The 26,528-nt window shown below is 38.1% G+C and overlaps 1 protein-coding gene across 6 annotated transcripts; it reads right to left on the reverse strand.

Annotated features, from left to right (window-relative positions):
- Window positions 1–1,096: 1,096 nt before the first annotated feature.
- On the reverse strand, window positions 1,097–24,328 carry LOC131247898 (protein ENHANCED DISEASE RESISTANCE 2-like). 6 transcript variants are annotated; one of them, XM_058247850.1, is made up of 23 exons: window positions 24,009–24,311; window positions 23,653–23,888; window positions 23,407–23,481; window positions 16,220–16,273; window positions 15,448–15,513; window positions 15,033–15,133; window positions 11,581–11,648; window positions 11,365–11,483; window positions 11,054–11,092; window positions 10,844–10,944; window positions 7,080–7,106; window positions 6,497–6,561; window positions 6,339–6,410; window positions 6,082–6,237; window positions 5,012–5,226; window positions 4,902–4,941; window positions 4,640–4,800; window positions 4,419–4,520; window positions 3,433–3,477; window positions 2,366–2,506; window positions 2,176–2,271; window positions 1,978–2,079; window positions 1,097–1,317 (listed from the first exon to the last, which is right to left on the reverse strand). In XM_058247850.1, the coding sequence occupies exons 1-23, from the start codon at window positions 24,013–24,015 to the stop codon at window positions 1,195–1,197; spliced, it is 2,211 nt and encodes a 736-aa protein (XP_058103833.1). In that variant the 5' UTR covers window positions 24,016–24,311; the 3' UTR covers window positions 1,097–1,194. The 6 variants fall into 6 exon arrangements, with proteins under 6 accessions (XP_058103833.1, XP_058103831.1, XP_058103830.1 ...); XM_058247848.1 differs by having other exon boundaries at window positions 4,640–4,773; window positions 7,011–7,106; XM_058247847.1 differs by having other exon boundaries at window positions 7,011–7,106; window positions 24,009–24,309.
- Window positions 24,329–26,528: the final 2,200 nt, after the last annotated feature.

The following is a 26,528-nucleotide window of genomic DNA, read 5'->3' on the forward strand; positions in this document are numbered from 1 at the left end:
CCACAAAATTACATTGATGAAGACATCTTAACTATCCAATGGGTGGCCATCAAATGGAGCGTTGAGAAAAAAAGAAAAAAAAGGCCCACAATCCAGATCCAATGAGCTAAGATTTCAGTGTGATTATGGATGAATGTGCAGGCTATTTCTGCGAGGGGAGGGGTTCTTCTCCACACAGATCTAGCGTGTCCCTCTCGGATCGCTGATCAGATGGTTTGCATCAGCTCTGTGCACTCGGTTTAAAAGTCAGGCATACATGTACGGAGAAAGTGGATAATTAGATAAAAAAAGAAAAAAAGCTGATGTTCCACAATCTTACATGTGTGGCCCACGTGGTGATGAAATCTGATCTGATGCATTGGGGCCCACCTGCTGACCAACCTCAATCTTGCACACACGTCACTTCGCCCCCATCTTACACAGACATGTTACATCCACACAAGGAAATGAATTTCTTTGAAGAAAATGACCTGTCTGGCCACAACATGCAAATATGAGACAAGATGAAACATGTATTGCCTGATAAAGCCTGCTGAAAGTAATGGTCAAAAAGCAAGTTCTCTTGTAATCGTGGAAATCTCTGTTTTTTGTTTTTTCAAAGAAATACACAGCCAGTGTTTCCAGGAAAATGGTGGAAATGGAAATCAATTTCCATGCCTACTTTTGTTTTTTCCCCTTCTTATTCTCCTTGAACATGGGAAAAGTATATTTCTCCCCAACCATTCCAAGGTTTTCCGCCTCTCCAAACAGTAAGCGGATTGCATCCTGCCCCCACCTGGATGATAATCCATCTAGGCAGGGCTCCATGGGGTCCACCATAATGTATAGGTTTCATCCATGCCATTCATTCGTTTTGTCAAATCATTTTAGGTTATGAGCCCAAGAGTGAGGCGGATTCAAGGCTCAAGTGGAGGACACCAAAAGAAGCAACGTAGATAATGACACCCACCATTGGAACCTAGGGGCCACCATGATGCTTATTTTCCATCCAACCTGTTCATAAAATGATATGGAAAAGTGGATGGACAGTGTGGATAAAACCCATACATCACGGTGGGCCTGACAGAGCCCCCTTCCTGGATGGAAAGGATTTGAATTGGACTTCAAATTGCTATTTTTAAACAAATCATTCCATATACATTGTGGGTAAAACGAAGAATAAGCTGAAAGAATTTTGAATGATTACATGGTTTGTCAATTGCTCGATTCCCCCGATGGACTGGCCTCCAGTTTTGGAACTATTGCAGAGGATAACTCAATATGTGATCCCCGAACAGCACCGATGAGTCGCTCGGGCAGCTCCTCTGGAGTGTTTGCCTGGCAACAGAACATCATGACCCCTCTTCAAATTAAAGTGCCCAAAAATGACAAGAACATAGAAAAGAATCCATGAACACTTGACTTTCACTGCAGAGAATAGAATGGCGGGTGTTTGGTCACAATAAAATGAATGAAAACAAGACAATATAAAGCCTGTGTTGACATGGATTTCTTTACCAAACTATGAATACAGGAGCAATGCTAGTTGCAATTGTCCAGTGCCAAGAACCAGAATGCAAGCATCCCACAAGAGATAATGGGTCATTCATCAGGCGAGCCTTTAGAGTATAGTGTGTATCAATGTCTGCAGGGTGGAACTTTGCATGGGAACATAAGTGGCATATTTGCTACTTTTGGTATTCGAACGCTTGACCTTTTGCTTTGAAAACATGTCAAACAACCACTTTCTCTAAAAGCTCGAGCTGTTGGAGGATGGTGTATCAATTTATATCTAGGTACTTTAACACAAATTAACCATCTTGGCAGTTGTGGGGTGCTTGTGTTCAGCATTTGTATATGAGCACCTTTCTGAATATGGACTGGGATTTTTATTATGATTTTGTTCCCTTTTCTTTTCACTAGAAACGATCAACCACTTAAAAGGGATGCTGATCGAAAGGCTTATGAAACAAAAACCATGAAATCTTAGCTCTGCACCTGTACAAGAAAAGCCATGTCAACAACCAGTGTTGTAATGACACCGCACACAAGCCCCAGAACTCCGTTGGCTACAGTCGAAGAACCAATATCAACATCTATCTGCACACATATACTCTCCATTAGACTCACCACGCTGCAAGGAAAGATCCATCTCTCTGTAAGGATTTTTTATTAATGAAATATGGCATTTCTTACTTCTAAGTAATTAGGACCACGTATATAGCTGCAATCAACTGCTTTTCCTAATAAACAAGGGGTGTTTCCGACACTCTGACGCACAATCCAAGAGCCCTGCATGATTTTAACTAGAATCAGGAAAGAAATGCAAGACATTGAAATGGAAAAACAAGACAACAGTATCAAACACATCGCAATAGAGAGAGACCTTTGGAACGGATGGTATGAGTTTCAGCCTGCTATTCCGAAATTCATCATTGCCATCAACAAAACGTTGCAATAGTGATCCAGGAGTCAGGTGTTTTGTTACAAAGTAGAAGACCATACTGTAATGTGTTGATCCTGGTACCTGTAAGAGTAGTATATTATCAACTTCTGACCCCAGATAGCATCAAATGCATATGTATATATAACTATGTCAAAGTTATAAATAAATAAATAAATAAAACGGACATATGCTTAGGGCCTGTTTGGATTCCAAGGATAACATAATGATTACCCAATGATAATTTCTGTAGTCGCTATAGAAACAGGATTCGAAAAATGGGGTGCCTGTCTGGATAGCAAGTGGAATCCTCAAAATTCATTAGACAACTGTCACCTTGTCTCTCATGCCAGAGAATTCTGGCAATGCATAACATAATGATTACTATGTGGAATCCACGTAACCGAACAGCCCTGTTGCCATCCATCTAAAACAAGTTCCATTTCAGATGGATTCCTTGCATCTAAACGTGCCTTTAGTGTATGCTTGCAAGACATTTGTAGCTCAAGCAGCTCACATTGTAATTTTCAACTTTTGATGCTATTAAGGCATCCGCAACAGGAAATTCTGTAAGCATTCATGACATGTGAGTACAGCCGCATCCAAAAAATTTGGAAGCAATACTCATTGGTTCCTAAGTGAAATTCCCTTCTCAGTCAGTTCTCAGTCATTCGAGGATTTTTAAATATCAGGACTGTTCTTGGGTTATACTCGGGAAAATCCCACGAAAATTAAGAAATAAAAGGGGATTCTCATCATGCTTCCTTCAAGTGGATTTAGTACAATTGAAATTCATAGACCATGAGGATCTGCGTGTTATGAGGAATGTCAGATCCCCACAGTTCGCAAGCAATGCTTTTTTGAAGAGAAAATACCCTTAGAATAGAAAAGGGGGGAAAAGCGGAAGGGAATCTCTGAACAACAGATCTTGGAGACAAGAACCCTTTTAGTATGGCTCACAACCAATGTTAAGCAGTGCATGTGGGGTGAATGCGTTTCAAGCAACTTACTTGCAGATTTATGGCCAACGAGAATAGTCCTTTCTCTAAGGCAACCTACATCAGCAAAACACACTCAGAAATAGAGTACATATCACAATCCACACAATCATATGGTTTCAAGCATACAGCTATGGGCTGCAAGAAAAGATGGTTAGGAACTGAGTAAACCCATCATTTTTTCCCCAAGCATTGAGCATTTTTGATTTTATTTTAACAGACAGGTTTAAGTAGTATCTACTTGGGTTTCCATGTTTATTGTCTTTTAGACTGCCAAACACTTCATACTCCTGCAAAAACTTTATTTTAAAAATTATAAGATAAACAGAAAAGAAGAGCCCATTCTACTTCTTATATTCCAGTTTCTTAGGGCTAGGGATACTCATGAACCTATTCTTCTTCTTCTTCTTCCTTATTTATTTATTAATTTGTTTTTATGAACCTATTCTACTTTTCACATTCCTAAAAAAAATGAAAATGACAATAGTTGGCATCAACAGCTTGCTGGCTTGAACATTGTTCTAAATATTCACTCTTGATAACGGTGGTTTTCAAATGATTTCTTCAAAAAAAAAAAAACAAAAAAAAAAACAAACAAACGCTGCAAGTAAATTTAGGATGCATGAACAAACAAAAAATATTCAGTAGTGAGTTCTTGTGTCCACTTATGGACAAACCAACCTTCATGGAAACTCCTCAAGCTTAAGTGCTCTTTAATATGCCCATGGATAAATAAAACGTTAAAGATAGAACTAATTTAGGTTAGGCATCACTTGAATCCCTACAGACATTGAGAGTGCATAAAACAGTTACACTGACTTTTATTGAGGTTTATCATATTAGTGACTCTGCTACTATGTTCCATCCTGCTGCTTTAGCTTTTAAACACCCTTTAGATTTGAAACCATCAGAGAAATCATTTATCATGCTGATTTCACAAAATTTGTCAGGCATATGATAGTAAAAAATGGCAATAAAGAGAAGATCACTAGATTTACTTGGACTGCACAGCCGTGACGCATTGCAACATGGTCCATTCGTTTCACGTCCTTGAACCAATCAACTGCAACAAGCTCCATCAGGTGCTTTCCTGCAGGAATCTGCAGCATGTAAGATTGCAGTAAAATAATCAGTGAAAGTCTAAGATTGTTATAAAATTTCCACATGGAAATCTGGACAAAAAGAATATTCACTGGTATTAAAGAAAGCATCAAACAACCTTGCTTTTGTCAGATAAATAATGTTGGCTACGGACTCTGAAGTTGTTGCCATCAGATATTCTCCAACAGTCACGACCATTATCACAGTCATCCCATCGTAAATTGCCAGAAAACCATGATAAATCAATTTCATCTGTAGGCACCTCATCCATAACTTCAGCTGACAAACAATACTATGATTAGAAGATCACTGGATTGCAGAAATGAGGATCTCATGTCAAATGGACTGAATAGAAAGGCTCCAGAGTAAATATAGCCAACCTGCCTGCTTGACATCACTCTCAAGCCTAACTGTGCGTGCCTGCAATATGAATGAAATCTACATTCAGACAAAGAAAAAGTCCAAGCAATATGAGAGGCAGAACACAAACCTCTTGTTCAGGCGCAGCAATTTGAAACTCTTCATCCATCATTAAGTTTTTATTGGCAACATTTCTTTCATCCACAGATGGGCCAGGCAGAACTGTAGGCTCCTGTGATTTCTGATCCTTCTTGGAAGGATCAGAATCTGAAGTCATATTGACCATCACTGAGATCCTTGGAACTGGATGGTTTCCATCTGTTTGGGAGAACAATTCCCGCAACCCTGTTACAGTAGAAAGCAGCAGGCATTGATTAATTACGGAAGAAATGCCAATATTGGGTCAAGAAAATAACTCTTGCAACAAAATGTGAGGTAAGACGAGCAAAATTTCAAGACCACCATAAGTTCTTAGAGTTAGAGGTATCCATGTTAAACATACCAAGGTCATTATCAAATATAAAGTAAATGAAAATCTAAGTAATTAGGCTTTGGGGAAGATTTAGGGATGCAAGACCATCTGTTTTGGAAGGTAATTCATTACAAATCAGGGTTGGATAGCAGGCTTCTGGGTTCTTCATGCTTGGAATTCACTTTAGTTAACTATGATCCTATCAAAGCCATATCATAACTCTTGGGCTTTCCCCTAACAATGATTCAAAGCAATATGATTATCTCTAGGTTTGGCCCCCCTGCTTTCTTGCACTCTCCAAAATTTTAAATGCAGTACTATTATCCCATTTCTGAAGAAGTATCAATATCTAACATGTCAATGGACACAGATGTTTGTTTCCAATCATTTAAAAACATTTGTTCTCAAAGTTTCAAGTTAAAAATTAATCCACACAGTAATTCTCCATTTTCCAAATCACAAAAAATAACGGTGAAATTTCACTTCTACAATTGAAGACTGCCCCCTAAACAAATCAATGTTAACCACGTGTATAAATACAGAGTGCAGACATGTCAAAACCTTCTATTGGAACATATGCAAATCAAGCCATTCATCCAAATCCATCAGAAAACTTCAAGAAGTCAGACACTGAATAAATTAGTCAAAGGAGAATCCAGCAAATCACAAATACTTTGGTTTTACCCAATAGCATTACACTCGAAACTGCTGGAGGAAGAAGTACTTACCAGCAACGCCATTCAACATTTGGAGTAGACAGTGTTGCTGAAATGATGGAAGATAACCCATGCCCCAACCCTTCAGATCAACTTGCATAAGATGCTGTACTTGACTCCGAGGTCTCCCTTGTTGAGATATTAGAGGAGAAATGTTGAATCCTCCACCTACAATTAAATGGGTGAATTTTGCATCTTAAGATGTTTATAAATTTATTAATTAGAACAATCCTTGGCATGACTAAGGAAATTAAGAAATAAAAATATACTCTCAATGTGAGCCCGCACAAATCCAGGCTGAGGACCACAATTTGCATGCTCCCTAGAACGAAATAACACAACTGCAAATGACAAGCATGCATCCATGGGTATCTTTAGAAATAACATGGAAACAAGAGCCATCAAGGTAACTAAGTGAGATATTTACCATAACTTCCATCATCATTACGGCGCCAATATCGCACATAGCAAAGGTCTCGGGGCCACACAAACCTGCAATAGAAAGATCTGGTATGACACAAATATTTATTGTTGTTTATAATTTTAAAACAGTAATTTACTCTTTCCCTTGTCGCATTACAGGTCATACATGTTGACACCTTGGCAAGGAACCAATTCCTCAACATTGTATCTGCATAAAGCTTTGCAGCTTGCTCTTCCTTTATGCAACTAAAGTAGGCAGAACATTATCGGGATCTAAGCTGGTTAACCAACTAAGCACTGGGTGCCATTTTGTCTATTTGCAGACGTTATGCATAAGAGCTATTGACATCACACAAAGGAAAGAAGCTCATCCATTTCAGGCCCCAAAGGGACTGAAACTAGAGCAACTAATGACCAAGAATAAGCATAAAGAGAACACGAACTAAATCAGAGAAGGGAATGCAACAAAACTATTTATATGCATTAACAGAACAATATTTTCCTTGAGGGAAAATTACATTGGAAACCAGTCTAGCTGCAGTCTATGATAAAGTACTGCAGTGTGCCCATCCACTTCCTCAACTAACCTGCCCTGTTGGAAACTGCAATCCCACCTACAAAACAGAGAAGAATAGGGAATATGCAAATGAAGATAGTTTCATAGTGATTGTTATAAGCATGACGAACTATAAGGAAATCAGAATCACCAGGCTTTATAGAACTCTACTGATCTGCACCATAAACATCTTGCAAGTATAAAAATTGAAAAGAAAAAAAAATGAACAAAGCCTTTGCTGAGAATGATCTTACGTAGAAGAAACAATGTGCATAAAACAATGGGCATGAACATACAGAAAACTTGTTCTGTCTAAGCAGAGAAGATCACAAGGAACAAAAATTTGGAAGACACATGGCCAATGGGTTCCAAGATACTATTAGTAAAGCCAGAATATTGCCAATCCCTCCACAAAAATCTCCACAACTTCATATGCTGGATGAGGAAAAAAGAACATACTGAATATTCCAAACCAAAGGGCACAAGTGGAGAAAAAATTTCCAAGAAAGCCTATGAACTTGAAGTTGTTTGTGTGGCAACAGAAATCAAATAACCAAAATTTTCATGAGTATTGTATTATCCATAGTGAAATTTCAACATGATTACAATGAGGATAAAAAATTAGACTGCCATAAAGAATGAAACGATTATAGTAAATCAGTATGACTATAACAGGCACATTATGTTACCTAGATATATAAAGAAGGCGTTGCACTTGTGTGACATGTCAATCTAAGTTTATTTGTGTCATTGACAATGTTGGCAATATCGGTGTCAATGCATGTATCACACCCTTGGTATATGGAAACATATCGGTATCACAAGTATTGCATGTGTCGGGGAACGTATCATTGTTTGATGGAAATGTTGGAAAATAATAGATTTTTTTAATGAAACTTTAGGAGATGTTAAAAGAGATTACACACTCAGATCCTAAAACATTAAAAAAGAAGGAATGCACAATAAATTTCTATTGTATATGGTCCTAAACTATCATTGTCTGACAAAAGTGATGCACTTATATAAAAAAGAGTTCACATAATTCAATGATAGTGTGTATTTTTCTCACCTTTCAAAAAATCCAAATAAATAAATATTTAAATCACAAAAATAAACTGAAGGTATAAAATATATTAGCACCTTAACTGCATCTGTGTATCCATTCATTACACTAAATTTGAACTACAATGCACTTTCTAGAAAATAATAATAAAGTATTTTCTATTAATCATTCATTAAAATAAATTTATTTTCAAAAAAGAAAAAAGAGTGTTGTTTATACATACATCAGCCTACACTCATCGACAGACACAGATTACCAAATTTTAGTTGATAATATATATATATATATATATATATATATATATATATATATATATATATATATATATATATATATATATAGGGAAAAGGTACTATGCGCTCGACCTCACGAGTCCGTCCCATGAGGTCGAGCTATGTGGGCCCCACCATGATGCGTTTCGAACATCTACCCCATCAATCAGATGCACCATTCCATCGTGGGCCTAGGTCTCAAAAATCAAGTCAATCCGTGACTTGTGTGTGCCACACCACATACAGAAGTGGGGAGGGGCCGTGCACCATTAAAACATTCATAATCATTTTTTGGGCCCACCGAGATGTTGTTTGCAAATCCAGCCCATCCATTATGTGTGTCCCACTTGGATGAGGGTTCAGACCAAGTTTCAGCAGCATTCAAAACTCAGGTGGGCCCCGCCAAGTGCTTTTATATGCTTTAACAGTGTCTTCACATGATTTTAGATGGTATGGCCCACCTGAGTTCCGTATACGGCTGATTTTTGGGATATCCCACAATTTAAAGGGGACCCATCAAATGCACGGTGTTGATGGTCGACACGCATCACAGTGGGGCCCACATAGCTCGACCTCACAGGAGCTTATCGTGAGGTCGAGCGCATAGTACCTTTTCCCATCTATATATATATATATATATATATGCAAGAAACTATCACCAATCTGGAGATCGATGTACAGATAGTGTAATATGAATTGTTGACACCCAAGTTGCAATTCAAAGGGTGAAACTGAAGATTTTCAGTTTTTTCCCAAATTCTTCTGTTGGTCCCCAAATATATATATATATATAAAACAGCAAAAAGAATCCACGATTTTGCATTCAAAACATGCATGATCATGTATTAATGACTTACTCCAACCAACTCTAAACAAAAGAAACAAGTAAAAACCACCATAACCACAAAAATCTTATGGGTTTCGGCCTGTTTCCGCTTTGCGATAACAATTTCTCCACCAAAAAATTTCCCCATAAAAATTTGGGAGATGATTTTTTTTTTTTTTTAAATTTCCTATTTTTTTTCCAGATTTTTCAAGGGAAGATGCATTGACCATGTATCCATAGTACAATTGTAGCAATGATACATATCACATGTATCATCGATGCAAAGGAGTTTTATGAAGGTGTATGGACGATATTTTGTGATTATTGTCGATATTGCATAACATATCGCGGTATTGATGGTATATCAACTGATACAGGGGAATTTTACAATTCCCCCAAGATTTCATATCAGGCTCGTGTGATTTCGATAGTATCGAACGCACTATTGATATCACAGACACTGATTACAAGTAATTGGATTTTATTGAAACTTTGTGAATATTATTTGTAATTTCCTTTGTCTTTAGGGCCTGTTTGGATTGCGAATTAGATCAGTAATGTATTACAAAAGGGTCATTATTACGAGTTTACAACATTCGTTTAAACACGTAATTCCACGGTGAAATGCGGATGTATTAGGAGACAAGTAAAAGAATTTGCAGTCATTATAACTTTACATTGTAATGCAGTGGAAATCTCCTATCCAAACACACGACCCAAGTGTATTTTTCTCTATGATTTGACATTGAAGTCATGTAAAAGTATGATGATTATAATTTTACCGTGTCTCTCCAAACACGGGAATTGTCAGTTTAATTACCTGTTTGACTGAAACAAGTGTATTTTTCTCTATGATTTGACATTGAAGTAACACCAAAGTATCATAATTATGATTTTACCAATGCCTATCCAAACACGGAATTGTCGGTCAAATTACCTGTTTTCAGGAGATGGGTATTGTAACTTGTATTCATTGCACTTTTACAGCAAATTGCTGATGTAATTCGCAATCCAAACAGGCCCTTAATTTTCTCATAGTTGTATTTAATTATGTTCTATTTTAATATCACTTTTTAGGTAATATTCTGTTCATTTGTGCATGGAAGTGTCCCTGTGCCTAGTGTTTTTTTAGTTTCCCATGCTAGAAACATTAGGATACTGACACTTGGCACTTATACCAATTGTCCAGGTAAAAATGTTTATATTTACCAGGAATTGTATTGAAATTACAAAATATTGGATGACATTTCAGACAAGTCAGAATTTTCATTTAGTTCATGTTTGGATACGTGGAATCCAAGGGAAGAGAAAAGGAATAATAATAATAATAATGATGCATTAGTTACTTCCATGAGAACTATTGAAACATGGAAATTTCGAGTCCTTAGTTGGATAGCAAGTGGAAATCATATTCCTCTCACAAAACTCACCCAGTTTCTTGTGCCAAGAATCCAAAATAGGGAAAAGCACAATGTTTGTTTAGGGGAATCCACCCTATCCGAACAACACGAATCGTCATATCAAAGGAAAACCTTTTTCCTTTTCCATTGTTTCACAAGGAATCCATGGTTTTCAAACATGGCATGAAGTTCAAATAATCAATTAAAGTTCAGATGGCCTCAGAAGAAACTCACTCAAACCGTGTTCTATCCATGCTCATTACAAGCTCAAATATTGCTTCACAAGATGCCTCCACCACACCCACAGCCTTCATTGCTCGGCTACAGGTCCATGGCTGCATATAACACTACTCATGATGCATACGACTTGAAAGGTCTCTATCCAGTCTAAAAGATTTTAAATTATCATATATATGTAAAAGTAAACAAGCCCTAGATACGTACAAGGTGGTCGACTTCATGAAGCTCTTCAAAAATTCTAAGTCCTGCACAATTTACAGCCCAAACAATCAACAACATCTCCTTTGGAAAATAAAAGGATTGGCTGAGACTTGATTTGCCTCTGGCTCTAGGACATGTTAATAGTTATGCTTCATTTTTATTTATTTATTTTTTCTTTTTCTTTTTTAAAGCTAGGGTTGAACCTGAGACCTCAATTTTGAAATCACCTTGTCTATCATTGATCTACGGCTCAAACCTAATAGTTATGCCTCCATTTGGATGATGGAAAAAAAAGAAGTTTGTGAGATAAACTTTCCATTCTGACATCGGACTAGGTGCCAATGCTTCCTGAAGGAAACTTCTTCACTGTCATTCCGGTTTGACAATTCTGAGTCAAATCCATGGGTCCAATCAATTACTGTTTCAGGAAGACCTGCCAATGGTAAAAGTACAATCACATTTTGCAAGATATTTTGCTAAAAAAACTCACGTGCAGCTCAACAACACTTAAACAGTAAATATTTAATAACCATTTCCTATTGTTTGTCTTCGTAACAAAGTTGGAAGGCTCTCTTCTTCATCCTCCTGAGCACTATACCTGCAAGAAAATTTTCTGAAGTTAAAAAGAAATTTGAAGGGTCCAATTATGCTATGAGCTAAAGGGAACTTATTTAAAACAAAAATAAAGTAATCTAGGGAAATAAATATAAAAGAGGAACAAAAGAAAAAAAATATCTTAAGAGGGCGTTTAGAGGAAAAAGATTGTTCCAGGAATCTCTCTTCATGTATAAAGGGATTCAGCATCCTTAATGAAAACATTTTAAAACATTATGACACTGAACAGATAAGAGAAACAATAGCAAGACATTTTCACCAGCATTCACCAAACTTCACTGATTAAAACAGCATAGTATATTCCATTAAAAAAACAAGGCAAGAAAAAGAAAAGAATAGCATATTAAAAAGATTTTTTTTTACACACACCCACACACACCACAATGGGTACTCGAACCTATGACCTCTGGGTTGAAAATCTTGTGAGTCTACCACTGAGCCATGAGTAGGGACCCATCATATTAAAAAAGCCAAAACAATAAATAAAGAATGTTACCTCTGGTGCTGATGGAAAGAGATTAAGCGTATGTTATATAAGAGAAGTTATGCATCATTATGAACTCAATCATGTCATTCATATTTTTATATGTTATCTACAATATTTATCAATATTGCAAACCAAGAAGTGTATGCTCTTTGTAGATGATGTAGTTTTGATCGACGAGTCATGGGAGAGGGTAAATGCAAAGCTAGAACTATGGAGGGATACTTTAGAATATAATGTTTCAGTATCATTATCAACGGACGTAGTGCACCCTTGGGAAACGGAAACATATTAGGTATCACATGGGAAATATCGGATGTATCGCGTTATGTACCATTATTTTTTTGGAATATTGATAAATATTGTATAGATCAGCCAATCCTTACACACTTAGAAATCAAAAGATCACAAAAAATAGGTGCACATAATAAGTTTCCTTTCCACGGGATCTTAGACAATGCATCATCTAACAGAAGTGATGTAACTATATTCAAAATCAATTCATAACATTTATAAATCTAAGGATAAATATATAAATACAAAATATTAAGGCATCAATCTGGATTTTATATATATATATATATATATATATATATATATATATCATTTTTTATATTTTTAATTAAAAAATATTCTTTCTTCAAAAAAAAAAAAAAAACCTTCATCAATCTATAGATCAGCCTCCAACATGTCCAATGTGATTTTTCCGTAGTTTAATTGCAATTTAAATGGTTGAAATGGAGGAAATTTCAATTTTTTTCCAATTTCCCCAAATCTTCAAATAGGAGGTTGAAATCAATGATTGAGCATGCAAAACATACAAAATCATGGATTTTCATCTTATTTCTATTGATTTCAAGTGATTTACACTAAAAAAAATGAATTAAAAAAAAAGAAAAGAAACTCACACTTTCAAAATCAGGCCCACCCATTGTCCGATTTTGATTTTTGCAAAAAACATCCTGTTTCTCCTTCATATAATCGAAAAGACTTGGTTGGATTCACCTAAGAGATTAGAAGCGGAAGAATTGAGAAAAAATGTGAGGTAATAAATAAATAAAATAATTTGAAGAAAAAGGGAAAGAATGGTCAATTTCGTTGTCGGCAAGGTATTCAAAATTGACGGCCGTTATGTAATGGTAACAGTCATAACTGTTACGTGTTATAGGGTCAAAACGGCTGTAAGGTCCATTACGGAAAAAATAGGCCGTAACGGCCCTGTAACAGTTTTTTCAAAAAATAAAAAAAATATCATAATGGCTGATATGGCCTGTATCATAACAGTAATGGTGGTTGCCGTTACGGCCACTGTTACTGTTTTGGAACACCTTGGTTGTTGGTATTGATAATATTGATGATGCATTTGAATGTATCACCCATACAACCTTATATATGTTGACAATATTTTAAAAATATCACATTGTATTGACGGTATGTCAATACAATATATCACGATACTATCATTGATATACTGAAATTGATGTATTTCAATGGTGTTAAATATCACAATGGTGCGATACCAATAGTGTTGGCCAATTTATTGATATCACAACCAATCTTAGAATATAAAGGTTTTAAATTTAATCTGACTAAAACAAAATATATGGAAGCAATTTTAGTAACAATAGGAGTGATGAAGAATTTGTTAAGATTGCTGATCAAGAAGTATCCCGAAATGACCATTTTAAATATCTTGGGTCATAATTCAAGAAAGTGGGGAGATTGAGAAGGATGCTACTCATAGAATTAGAGCTAGGGGGTTGAAGTGGAGATATGTATCAAGAGTTTTATGCGATCGCTGCATACACAATTAAATTGAAGGGAAATTTTTATAGGAGGATAGCTATAAGACCAGAGATCCTTTACGAGACAAAATGTTGGGCAGTCAAAGAACATGTTCAGTGGATGAGCAATTGAGAATAGCTGAAATAAGGATGTTGAGATCGATGAGTGACAAGACAAGGAAGGATAGAATTAGAAATGAAAGGATTTGAAAGAACTTAAAAGTAGCACCAACAGGTAATAAGACGAGGGAACATAAACTTGGATGATCTGGCCATGTGCAACGGAGATAAAGTTAGGAGTGAGTGGGTTCAATTTAAAGTTTCAAGGTGAAGTCCCAAAATGACGTCCATGGAAGTAGTAAGAAAAGACTTGATGACCTATCGTTTAATTGAGGATACGTTCCTTCATAGAGTGGAATTGCCGTACAGGATTCCTGTAGCTGACCCAAGTAGTTGGTATAATGCTTGGATAGTGATGATTTATTAATATTGATAAGTGATAACAGATGTTGAAGAAGGTCAAAACACACACACATATACTGACATGCATATAAGGATGAACCAGTCACTGCCAGTCCATGATGACTAATGTGATGTTTGTTGATTGGGAGAAGTAACTGAGACCAGACAATTATAGAAAGCATGTCAGCCATTGTAGAGATGGATTAACAGTTAATTGGGTTTTTTCAGGTGCTGGAAGAACCATTTCCAGTGAAATTTATGAACTGGTTTAATAGAATTTCAGTCACATGTAGCTGTCTTGTAATTTGGATATGACAATCACTGGAAATCAAAAATAAAAAATACATAACACCTCACAAACCCTATCCTGGATATCCATGTGCACTATATCCACTGCATGCTATATTTTCTTAAGGTTTCAAAATTGGATTTAAAGTTATAAACCAATAGTCAGAGATTGATCCTGTCTGCAGACGGGTACCATCTGGATGGCCTCAAAAAGCATTCAACATTCAAAAAACTTCAACAAGAAATAAATCAAGTTGCAATCTCTAGTTCCTAGAGGAAACTGAATTTATTATCTTCATTCTCATTATAAACAATATCAGAGCAAATAAAACTTGAATCATTTACTTACTGACTTTCATGATCAGAAGCAGATGTGACCCTTCCATTATCAATGCCAGACTTGTATTCAAAGGAAGCATTAGCTTGGTTACCATTAGCATTCAGCGAATGCTGTCATCAACATACATACAAAATATCAAATGCCTGGCACCACAATAACCACATAAAACTGTGTATTGGCATGAAAACAGTGATGTCACCATAAGATTATAGTAAACTTGCTAAAGGTCACAAAACTTACATGAAAATAAGCACCAAGGGTTTTAAACTATGCTGAAAAGTTACTCGAGAAATATAATACAACACATGGGAAGAACCAAAATCAATTGAGAAAAATCCAATGTAAAAAGACTTGTGTGCTTATATATTGTCACCCATGGATCAGTTCTCCCTTAGTAAGCCAAGAAGAAAATACTATACCACACCTGATCAATGACAAATTCAATCTTTCCTTTCCAGATAAGAGCCTCCTGGATGTTAAATGCAGCCATCTGGTTCAAGAGCAAAGCAAATTCAATTAGAACTTCTTTACAAAGACAAGGATAGCTAGGAAATTCAGAAAATGCAATCTATTAAAAAAGAAAAAAGAAAAAAGAAAAGCATGACCTTTCCAGCCATGACAGCTACCAAGAACCAGCTGACAGGTTTAATGAATGAATGCAATCACTCCAATAAATTACGGGAGCAAAGGATCACCAGAAGGGTATACCGTATACAAAACAAATCACAAAATACCAAGAGACCTCTCAGGGATGTCATCATGCTCCAACAAAACATGTTTGGAATGAATAGATGTATAGAGAAACAAAGCGAATCATTGAAATATTCCTATAGTTTTTGTCCTATATAAAGGCCCAACAACTCTTTTTTTTTAAAAAAAATAAAATAAAAAATTATCGTCATCCTTCCATCCTTCTAGTTTTTAACATTTTTTAACCACCGCTATGGACTTAACTTGGGCAAAACCTCCACGTAATTTTCGAATTCCACAATGGTCTCAGAACATTTGGTTGACTAAATGTTGAACATATGGGGAAAAAAAAAAAGGAAAAAGAAAGGAGAAGAAGTAATGGCATGAAAGTGAGGCCATCCATTTGGATGTACAATTCTCCAAAATGAAAACATCTGAACCCAAAAGAAACAAAAATGATACAAGCTTCTTAACAAATCCAGAAATGGCGCGCAAGGAGCACACACCGTAATTCGACGGCACGTATCTTTCTTGGTGCGTACAGATAGAACATAAATCATCTGTTGAAAAGAAAGAACAAGCAAGATATATTACACCAAAATTACAGAATTACATGCCAGAAATAGAAAGGAAATAGATAGCAATCATAGGATTTGGAATTAAAAAATATTAATTATAACTGCTATGACAATAAGCAGGATCCAAACTAGTTGAATCCAAATTCCAAATTAGCCTATGCTACCACTGTGGCTAGCAAAGAAAACATGAGCTTGGCTCTTAAAATTCTTGCAGGTATGACTGAAAGGTTCATAAGTAACTCAATAGAGACCTAGAAAATAACCAATACCAAGCATTTTATAATCATGAAAAAAGAAAAAGAAGAAAGAAAGAAAAAACTTAGAATAAAAAATATAGCAGTACTAGAAACAATATGGAGTCACACCATGTCATCATCATTGTGGTCATCTAAGCTTTCTAGCAACTAATTGGGGTTGGCTATGTGTCTACCACTAATCCTCTCTATCAAGCTACCATATCCTCAGTTAAACCATGGGTCCTCAAAAGTTTTTCTTGATACTGCTACCCATCCTTTTGGGCCTTTCTCTTGTCCTTTTAGAGCCCTCAACCTGAACCAACTCACTCCTAACTAGCACAGTTCTTGGTCTCTGCTACATGTGGCCAAATCTACTTTCCCGTATCTTATCATGATGAAGACATCCAAGCATCATACTAGTGGAGGAGGGCTGAGCCAATCTCCTTATTGCTAGATGACCGTTACGAGGGGCCCACTTGGCCCAATTCACATTCCTAGCCACATTGAAGACCCCACATGCATGTTCATGCATCTTTGAAGACCGCACACTGAGAAGATGCACGTGGGTTGCATATAAGATCTTGATGGACACATCGGATCGTTGGATCGACTGGGCACGATGATCAAACCATTGGATCATCATCACCGAACATCTTGATCATGGATCCTCATGGGCTACGAGGTGTTGGCCATGGTGGGGTGCTTACCCAGCCACCCCTTGGAGAATATTTAGACCACCATGATCCTAATGATCGAGTCATGAAGAGTGTGAAGGTTGAGGTCCCGAGCTATGAGGGTCGCTTGAGTGGTATGGCATATCTGATAGATGTCGAGTGAGGTTCACTAAGATGAAGTTGGTGGGCCAAGCCAAATTGTTTTGAATAAATGTCGAGTGGAAGATGGAGAGGTATGAAGATGGCCTGGTCAAATTGTGGACTGAAATGAGAGATTTTGATAGAAAAGTATCTCCCCCTCTCGTACCGTCAAAGGTTCTTGAATCAGTAGCAATCCCTTCGCCAAGGATCAATGCCCGTGAAAAATTACATCACCAAGTTTGATGAATACATGATGCGATGTAAAATCAAAGAGGACCCGTTAGTGACACTTTCCCGTTTCAGGATGGGCCTCTAATCCGAGCTTTAGCATAAGCTCATCCCTTACAATGTCAACACCCTAGAGCATGCCTATCAAGTGGTGCAAGACCTTGAACGGTATTTGAAACCGTAGTTCATGAGGGGATTCGACCCTCGTGAGTCCAATGTCAAGGTCACTTCCCAAGGAGCCAAGCCTAATATAGGGGGTCAATTCAAAGCCCTTACTAGTACTCAATCCAACATTAGGGATGTCAAGGATAAAGGTCTAGCTAGTACCAGTTCAAAGGGAGGTGAGCAAGTACAGTGTTACAACCGCCAAGGATAAAGGCATTCCACACATCAATTTCCTACAAAAGAGCGAAATAAGGCCCTCATCATTGGCAATTTGGATAAAGATATGGCTGATCAGGGTGATTGTGAAGAAGAAGAATATCATTCCAAAATTGGTGCTAGTGATGAAGAAGACAAAGTTGACATCGTGCAACTTACAGTTGTTAGATACACCTTAGGCCAAACTATAAAAAGTGATGATTGGCGCAGGAATTCAATTTTCCACATTTATGCTACGTGTGGTGATAAAAAATGCAAGGTGATCATTGATAGTGGCAGTTGCACCAATGTGGTCTCTGCTAGCACCATGGATCGCTTAGGTTTGATAGTCATTCCTCACCCTCAACCCTATCGAGTCTCATGGGTTAGTGCGTCTTCAATTCCAATTTCTCAGCGTTGTCTCATTCCCATCTAGTTTGCTTCCTATACAAACACGGTGTCATGTGTTGTTTTGCCTATGGATGTAGGCCACATTATTTTGGGCAGACCTTGGTTGTATGGTCACGATGTGACATTATTCGGTCACTTAAATATGTATTCATTTATGCATAAGGGTAAGAAAATAAAGTTGAATCCTCTCCCGCTCAAAAGCACCCTAGAAAAGGAGGACACTAAGAAACGCGATCCTGAAGATGTGAGGAAATTCAAGCTTGAGTCTCTCCCTATAATAAATGCCAAAGAGTCTGAAAGACGAACTAAAGATTTGACAATGTATGTCCATGTGGTAAGTAAGGACCCACCTAAGGTTACTATGGAGATGCCACCTGAGGTGAGTCCATTGGAGGAGTTTATTGCCGTTATCCTAGAGGACATATCGAATTAGCTTACACCCGTGCGGAACATTCAATATGCCTTAGATCTTGTCCCCAAGTTGACTCTACCAAACCTTCCTCATGATTAAATAAGTCCCGAGGAGGAAGCGGATCTGGAAAGGCAAGTGGATAAGCCTAGTAAGCCCATAGATCTTATTCGCACGTTAGTCTCACATAGGTCGTCAGAGTCCACAGATGCATTTGCACGTCAAATCCATGATTCGCAAGTTGAAATTAGAAAACGGATTAGCATGAGCAATGAAACGTACAAGATATTTGTTAACTCTCATCACAGGTTCAGAAAGTTTCAAGTAGGTGATTATGTGATGGTTCATATAAGGCTTGAACGGTTTCCGCAATGGACCATTAAGAAGCTACAAGCCTGTAGTGTAGAACCCTATAAAATACTGAGTAATTTGGGGCACGATGCATATGTTGTATATCTTCCACCTGACATGGGTATTAAATCTACATTCAATGTGGAAGATCTTATATCTTTTAAGGGTCCAACATCTACACCTACTAGCTTTTATTTAGATCATCACATTGATCCTGATGATATCCCTCCCGACCTCTCCTATGACCCTTGGCCTATACTCGAACATTCTTCCCAGCATCTACCTCTTTTACCATATACACCTACCAAGAGAAAAATGATCAATGATATCTAGGATGAGCGAGTGGTTTGCACACGACATGGAGGTTACCAGGAGTACCTTGTCAAGTGGAGGGGAATGCCAAAAGTCAGACAATACGTGGACCACAGATGCCGAACTTCAGCGATGAGACCTAGATCTCCTCGAGTGTCACCATATCTTTAATTTGTTAGAGGCAAAATCTCCTCAACCGAAAGGAATTGATGAGGACATTCGAGCACCATACCAAAGGAGGAAGGCTGAGCCAGTCTCCTTATTAGAGGTGTACACGAGTCGAGCTCGACTCGGCTCGACCACTAGCTGACCCTAGCTCAAACTCGGCTCGGCTTGGTCCACGAGCCTGATTGGCCAGCTCGGCTTGGTTTGGTCAACAGCTCGGGGCGGTTCGAGGCAAGTTCAAGCCAAGATCTAGCCGAGTTGGCCTATGCAGCATTTTCACAAACACATCGATTGCACCTTCAAATTCCCACTGTATGTAAAACAACAGTAGTGGTTTTACAGGTATTTCATCAAACACCTTGTAGGCAACATCAAAATCAATAAAAAATGGTATTTGTTTCGTATACATACCTTCCTTGCCACCAGCCAACACTTCATTGAGTCATTTCATCAAACACTTGGTGAGCAACATCAATATCAAAGTAACCGAGTCACCGAACTGGTTTGATCATAGTTCGATTCGAGTTGGGGTTCGATCCGAGTCGAGTCGAGCTTGAGCAAGCTCGAACTCGGTTCGAAATTTTTTCGAGCTCAAAAAATCAGCTCGAACTCAGTTTCAAACCGACTGGAATCGAGCTTTTTCGAGCCGAGTCGAGCAAGCTGATCGATCTAACTCGGTTCGTATACAACCCCACTCCTTATGGCTAGATGACCATTATATGGGGCCCACTTGGCCCAATTCACATTCCTAGCCACGTTGAAAACCCTATGTGCATGTCTATACATCTTTGAAGACCCCGCACTGGGAAAATGTACGTGGGCTGCATATAGGATCTTGATGGAGACATCGGACCGTTGGATCGTCATTATCAGACATCTTGATCGTAGACCCCCATGGGCCGCGAAATAGTTTAGTTGTTTGGTTTACTTACATGTTTCGTTATTTTTGGTATAGCTTATATTTGTGTTGAGAGTGGGGAGTTAGAACAACTTTTAATTCATTAAGCGTCTTTATGTTAAGAATTTCATCTGAGAACAACTTTTTGTAAAAAGTCTTTTTTGAGACTATAAAAGGTTAGACGTCCCCACCCTAACCAATATGTACATTAAGAATGAAAGAGATTTCTCTCATTTTGCTTTGAGATTGAGCAAAATTTCATTTTGTGATTGGATTGGTGGTGTGAAATTGTCGAGAGTGATTCCTTAGTTATCTTTTCTACTTTTCTCTCTTCTCAACAAGTATCATCTTCTCTGATATTCTTCTTTTCTTCTTTCTCCATCTCTTCATTCTTCTTCTTTCAAACCTCTATTCTTCATCTCTTCATTCTTCTTCTTTTAAACCTTCATTCTTCTTCTTTCTACAACCCCTAATTCATCCAAACCTAGTTCTCAAAACCCTAAATCCCATAAACCCAAAATCTAAAATTCTAACCTGAAACCTCCCAAAACCTTAACCCTAATATTCCAAACCTTAATTCCTCTAAGCCTAGATACCCCAAACCCATTTCCTACATTCTCTAGCCTTTAAACAGCCCTAACACATCAAAACTCTTACAAGACATGTGATTTCCATTGAATTTAGATTTAACCGTATGCTAGGATGGGGGTTTTATCTTCCATAAGTCCTAGTTAATTAGTAATTTATTAGATTCACTTTGTGGGGCTGTCATAGGCTTAAATTTGGACATGTCATGAATATGAATTTTCTAAATTTTTAGCTCTATTTTGTTGTTCCATTGCTCTAGTTAATTTGTTTTTTAATTTCATGGCATCATATTGGGTTAGATCATTTCGTCCTGCATCATATTACCTATTGGTGGTGCTACTCCTAAGTCCCTTGAATGCATTCATTTCTGACTCTACCTTCATAGTTTCAACATTGCCACTCATTCTCATTTCAGCTACGCATCCTATGAACATGTTGTTCCTTAACTGCCCAACATTCTCTCCTATAAAGCATGGCTGGAAACAAACTGGCAAACCTCCAAAGGAATTTTATTTATAGAATAACCATTGGAGGGCCAGTAGCCAATAAATTCTCAGATTCTACAAGAGGCTAGAAGCCCATATAACCAAATATCCAAATACTTGGATTAATTTTTTTTGCTAGAGTGATTCCAGTTGGTCTTGCCTCCGAATATTCCAAGAAACTTGATGACGAAGGAAGATGTTAAGCACCTTCTCTGCCCATATTTACACACAGTCTCTACTCAATTGGGAATCGAATTTTAGCTATAATCCTCAGCCAAAAGGAATAAACGGAGAGAGAGAGAGAGAGAGAGAGAGAGAGAGAGAGAGAGAGAGAGAGAGAGAGAGAGAGAGAGAGCAGAATATGGCGGAAAATCCAGCAATCAGATGCCTCCGTCTTGGAAGTAGTTTTAATTTCTATGGAGGGCCCTAACTCTAGAGAGGCGGGAAGGAAGGAAGAACTCCAAATTCCTTTGGTTTAGAAGCCGTTTCTCAATACTCAAAGGTTAGGTCGTTCTCCCTTGCCAATGCACTAGAAGAAGATTTGGGAGGTCTTAAATCCTTTCACTTACTTCCACCCTTCTCTTTCTTTTTATGTTTAGTGCTCTTTTCTCCTCCTTTCTTTTCTTCAAGGGAAATGGGTTTATGTTTGGTTTTTCTCTTGTAAGAGGGAGGATGTAGTGTAGAGATAGCATGGAGTTTAAAGGCTCATTTTTAGGAGGGTAAGGGCAATATTTATAGATTTTAGGGAGTTTTTTTGGTAATATTTGAAAGTTTGGGGGATTGTTATACTAGAATATTTTTTGGCAATATTTGGAAGTTTGGGGGATAGTTATACTAGAGTACAAGTGGCACACTCTCATGTGGCCTTGGGAAGAGAGAGGGAAATGATTGGAGGACGACATTTGTAATAAAGGCCAAAGGAGGAGGAATCCTACCAAAAAAGAGTCGCTACGAGTAGAATCCTTACCATGAGAAGTCACTTCACTAATAAAGCGGAAATCAAATTTACACTCTTAGTCGCTGTGTGGATGAGCAGAAACCCAATTTCCACCCCTCAAAGATTATTTTTTTTCCACTTCCCTCGTTGCGATATGGAAAAGTGGGATTATTTGATTTAAAACAGAGTTGGGTGGTCTATTTTGTCCCTGAATGGGGATAAAGCTTACAACAAGGGAGTTTGGACATGAAGCCCTGCTAATTTGATTTGATTAGGTGATCTTGGGATGACCTGTGCCATGTGGGGTGTCTACACCACCCTATAAAATCTCCCCTTCAGTTTGATTGGTATGTTGACATAAAACTCCAGAGGTAAATATCCACTTTATCCACCCACCTTTAATTCTATGAGCAACATCCTTCTTAATCTCTCCCCTCTCATGAATTATTGACCCAAGTCATTGAAAATGGTCATTTGGGGTACTTTTAGGTCATCTGATGGGTTTCTACCTCTCCACAAGCCATCAGTCGTGTCTATCTCTCTGCTGGGTTTTTATCTCTTCATCAGGGGTTTTCTCCAAGAGATGTAACTAATGGCTTGTGGTGTGTTACAGCCAGGAAGGTAAAGTCCTCTAAATTAATAACCTCTTTAAAAAGGAAAGCTTGAATCAGAATTAGATGCTTGTTTTATCGCGCATAAATGAACACCCAAAATAAATTTTGGTTACATGATGCTAAGTACATAAACGAAATCTTGGTTCACAATTGTGTCACAGCCACAAGGAGATGAGGTTGCAGATTCAATCCAGATTACTTACCTAGAAAAAATTAAAAGAAAAAGCCACCGAACCAACATATGGTACCCAAATAGTTGAAGAGAATTTTCAAGCAGAAATGGCTCTTGAGAAAAGGAGAACTCACATGCCCACGATGAACCTTCAGCCCTTTGTCCTCCACCCTAGAATTCCCATCGATAAGAAGGGTTTTGATTGGAACCTAAACGTGCCCAAAAAACGAACCAACACCCGAAATTAAATAAAAGAACCAACTGAATTCTTATACAGAATTCTGATTACAATGCAGAAGAACAAAGAAATATATAAAACCATGCACCCTAAAAATCTCAAATGCTTGCATATTTTATTAGCAAAATGGAAGGAAGCTTACCACGTTATCCTGAGGCTTCTTCTTGTAATAAGCAAGAACCCGAGATTCGAGAACGAAATACCGCATATGGATGAATGAACGACCGATCTTCCGCCGCCCGTATCTGACCATCCATCCTTCATGGATGACCTTCGACATTGTTGCCTCTCTGGCCTTCATGAGCCTTCGGTGATCCACTCCCTCATAATCAAATACATAAAAACGAGTGACCGAATTGTGCAGATGATGTCCATTTCCTGCAAAGCCATCATTTCCTAATTAACTAAAATCAAGAACGAAATTCCACAAAAAAACATTGGTCCTACAAAATCCAGCACCAAAAATCCAGGATATCTCTCAATTGGATGAAATCTGACCGTTCATCAAACCAATCCAGGTGGCATGAATCCATTGAAATGGAACGAATCTTCATTCCAGAAAATCATAAATGGAGTTCGAGCTACGGAACCGAAGATACGAAATTTGGATGGAATCCGAGAATTCTGAGAATCCCGTCAACGTTTTTCGCCCTCCAATCGTGGAGGATGTCGGAATCGGGCGACAGGACAATGTGTTCAAGCCGAATCTCGCTGGTCGAGCTGGCATAAAATCCACGTAGAGAGAGAGAGAGAGAGAGAGAGAGGAGCTATCGGGATTTAAACGGGAGGGTGTGAGGACGAAGAGAAGAGAAGACGTTGTAACTAGGAGCGCCTTCCGCAGTCGCGCGCTTGGTTAAAAAGCGCGCGCTGATTGGTCACATTCGATATTGAACTTTTTCAATGGGCGCGGATTGAATATTACCGCTGCCATGAGCTCGCTAGAGACGAACGGTCCTGTCAGGGGCTCTGTGGGGCCACCATGATGTATGTGTTTTATCCACGTCGTTCATCCAATTTTATAAATCATTTTAGATGATGAGCACCAAAATGAGTCATATCGAATGCTCAAGTGGACCACACCAAAAGAAACAGTGGAGATTGAATCCTCACCGCTGAAAACCTCTTTGAGCCAAAGAAGGTTTGGATCAAGCTGATTTTATTTTTTTTCCCTTCATCGAAGTCTATGTGACCTTATGAACAGGTGGGATGTCAAACAAACATGACGGTGGGCCCTAGTAAGGTTTCAACAGTGGGTGTCATTATCGCCACTGCTTCCTGTGGTGTGGTCCACTCGAGTCTTACATCTGCCTCATTTTTAGAATCATACATTAAAATGATCTTTCAAAATGGATGGACGGCTTGGATAAAATACATATGTCACGGTGGGCCACAGAGACCCTAAAGGACCGTCCATAGCTAGCTAGGCGCTTGCGGGGTATACCCAATCCGCGTCCTTTTTTAACGGCGGTGTTCCATTTTCTTTGGTGTGGTTCACCTGGTAGATCCAGCACTGCTTCATTTTCGGACGCGGATTGCGTCCTACCCCGCCGAACGGGGGCTTTGTGGGGCCAACAGTGATGTAAGTGTTTTATCCACGCCGTTAATCATTTTTTTCGGATTATTTCAAGGTATGATACAAAATTTTAGGCAGGTACAATCTTAAGTGGACCACAAAGTGGGGATTGAACGTCCACCATTAAAAAGTTTTTGGGAGCTGGAGAAGCTTCGGATCAAGCTTATATTTGTGTTTTCACTTATCCACGTCTACGTGACCTTATTAATAAGTTGGATGGCCCTCATAAAGGTTTCAACGGTGGGTATCATTATAACTGCAACTTCTTTTGGTGTGGTCCACTGGAGCTGTGGACCTGCTCGTTCTTTGGATCATATCTTAAAATGGTCTAATAAAAGCGATTAACGGCGTGGATAGAATACTTACATCACTTTGGGCCCCACAGAGCCCTGCCCGGACGGATTGGGGTAGGACGCAATCCGCGTCCCTCATTTTCAGGCTCATCTTCTAAAATGAGCCAAAAGGTTATGGTGGGCCCATAGAGCTTTTCCAATACCCAATCACCAACTAGGCATTGGAGGAATCACTGCCGATCAAGTCCATTCTGGTTTTTCAATTATAAGATGAGCGGTCATGATTCATGGTTCCATTGCCTTGTATACGCTAGCAGGTTGACTGTAAACTCTCATCCTTTTCACCATCTTTTATCTTCCGATGATTTGAAAAATCTAGCTTATTCATTGCTCATGGACTATGCAATTTAGAAAAACTTTTAAAATCTCTTGGTATGCTTTCCTTTTTCCCTGATAAGATATATTAGATGAATTGATTTAATAGCATATGACCACCACAGTGGGCTAAAGAACAAAAGTTTGGACTCACATCCCAACTATTTTCCATGGTGTAGCTTACCTTAGTTTTTTAATCATCATATTTTTTGAGTTTTAAGGCGAATACAGATAAACTTATCTAATGGCCGTGGTGTTCAGTTAATTATGAGTGCATGTGCAAGGTTATAGTTGGGTATTTGGTTTTTTATTTTATTTTTATTTTTTTTATGGTTGTCATCATTTTCAATATTTAGGCCCACCTGAGTTTTGGAATAACTCAAAATTTTACTGGTAAATAGATAATCATTGATTACAACCATGATATGTGGTGATGCTTTTACGTGACATTGACGGCTATTGCTTTTTAGAATGATCCAGCATAGACATGCTCATTTTAAGGGTAAATAGGAAGATCCAAAAGCTCAAATAAGCCACACAACATGAGACAGGGGAATTGAGCATCTGCCTTTGAAACATTATTGGGGCCATTGAAGTTTTGGATCAAGCCAGTATTGGTGTTTATCCTTCATATATCTTTGTGTGATCTTATGAACAGCTTCGATGATAGATGCACATCCTCATGGGCTCTTATCCACATTTCAACTTTCAATGGCATATGTCATTGTTCCCCTTTGTTTCTGTAGTGTGGTCTATTCGAGCTTAATTTCTACTTTA

Source organism: Magnolia sinica, chromosome 6 (genome assembly GCF_029962835.1).
Source record: "Magnolia sinica isolate HGM2019 chromosome 6, MsV1, whole genome shotgun sequence".
Lineage (NCBI taxonomy): Eukaryota > Viridiplantae > Streptophyta > Magnoliopsida > Magnoliales > Magnoliaceae > Magnolia > Magnolia sinica.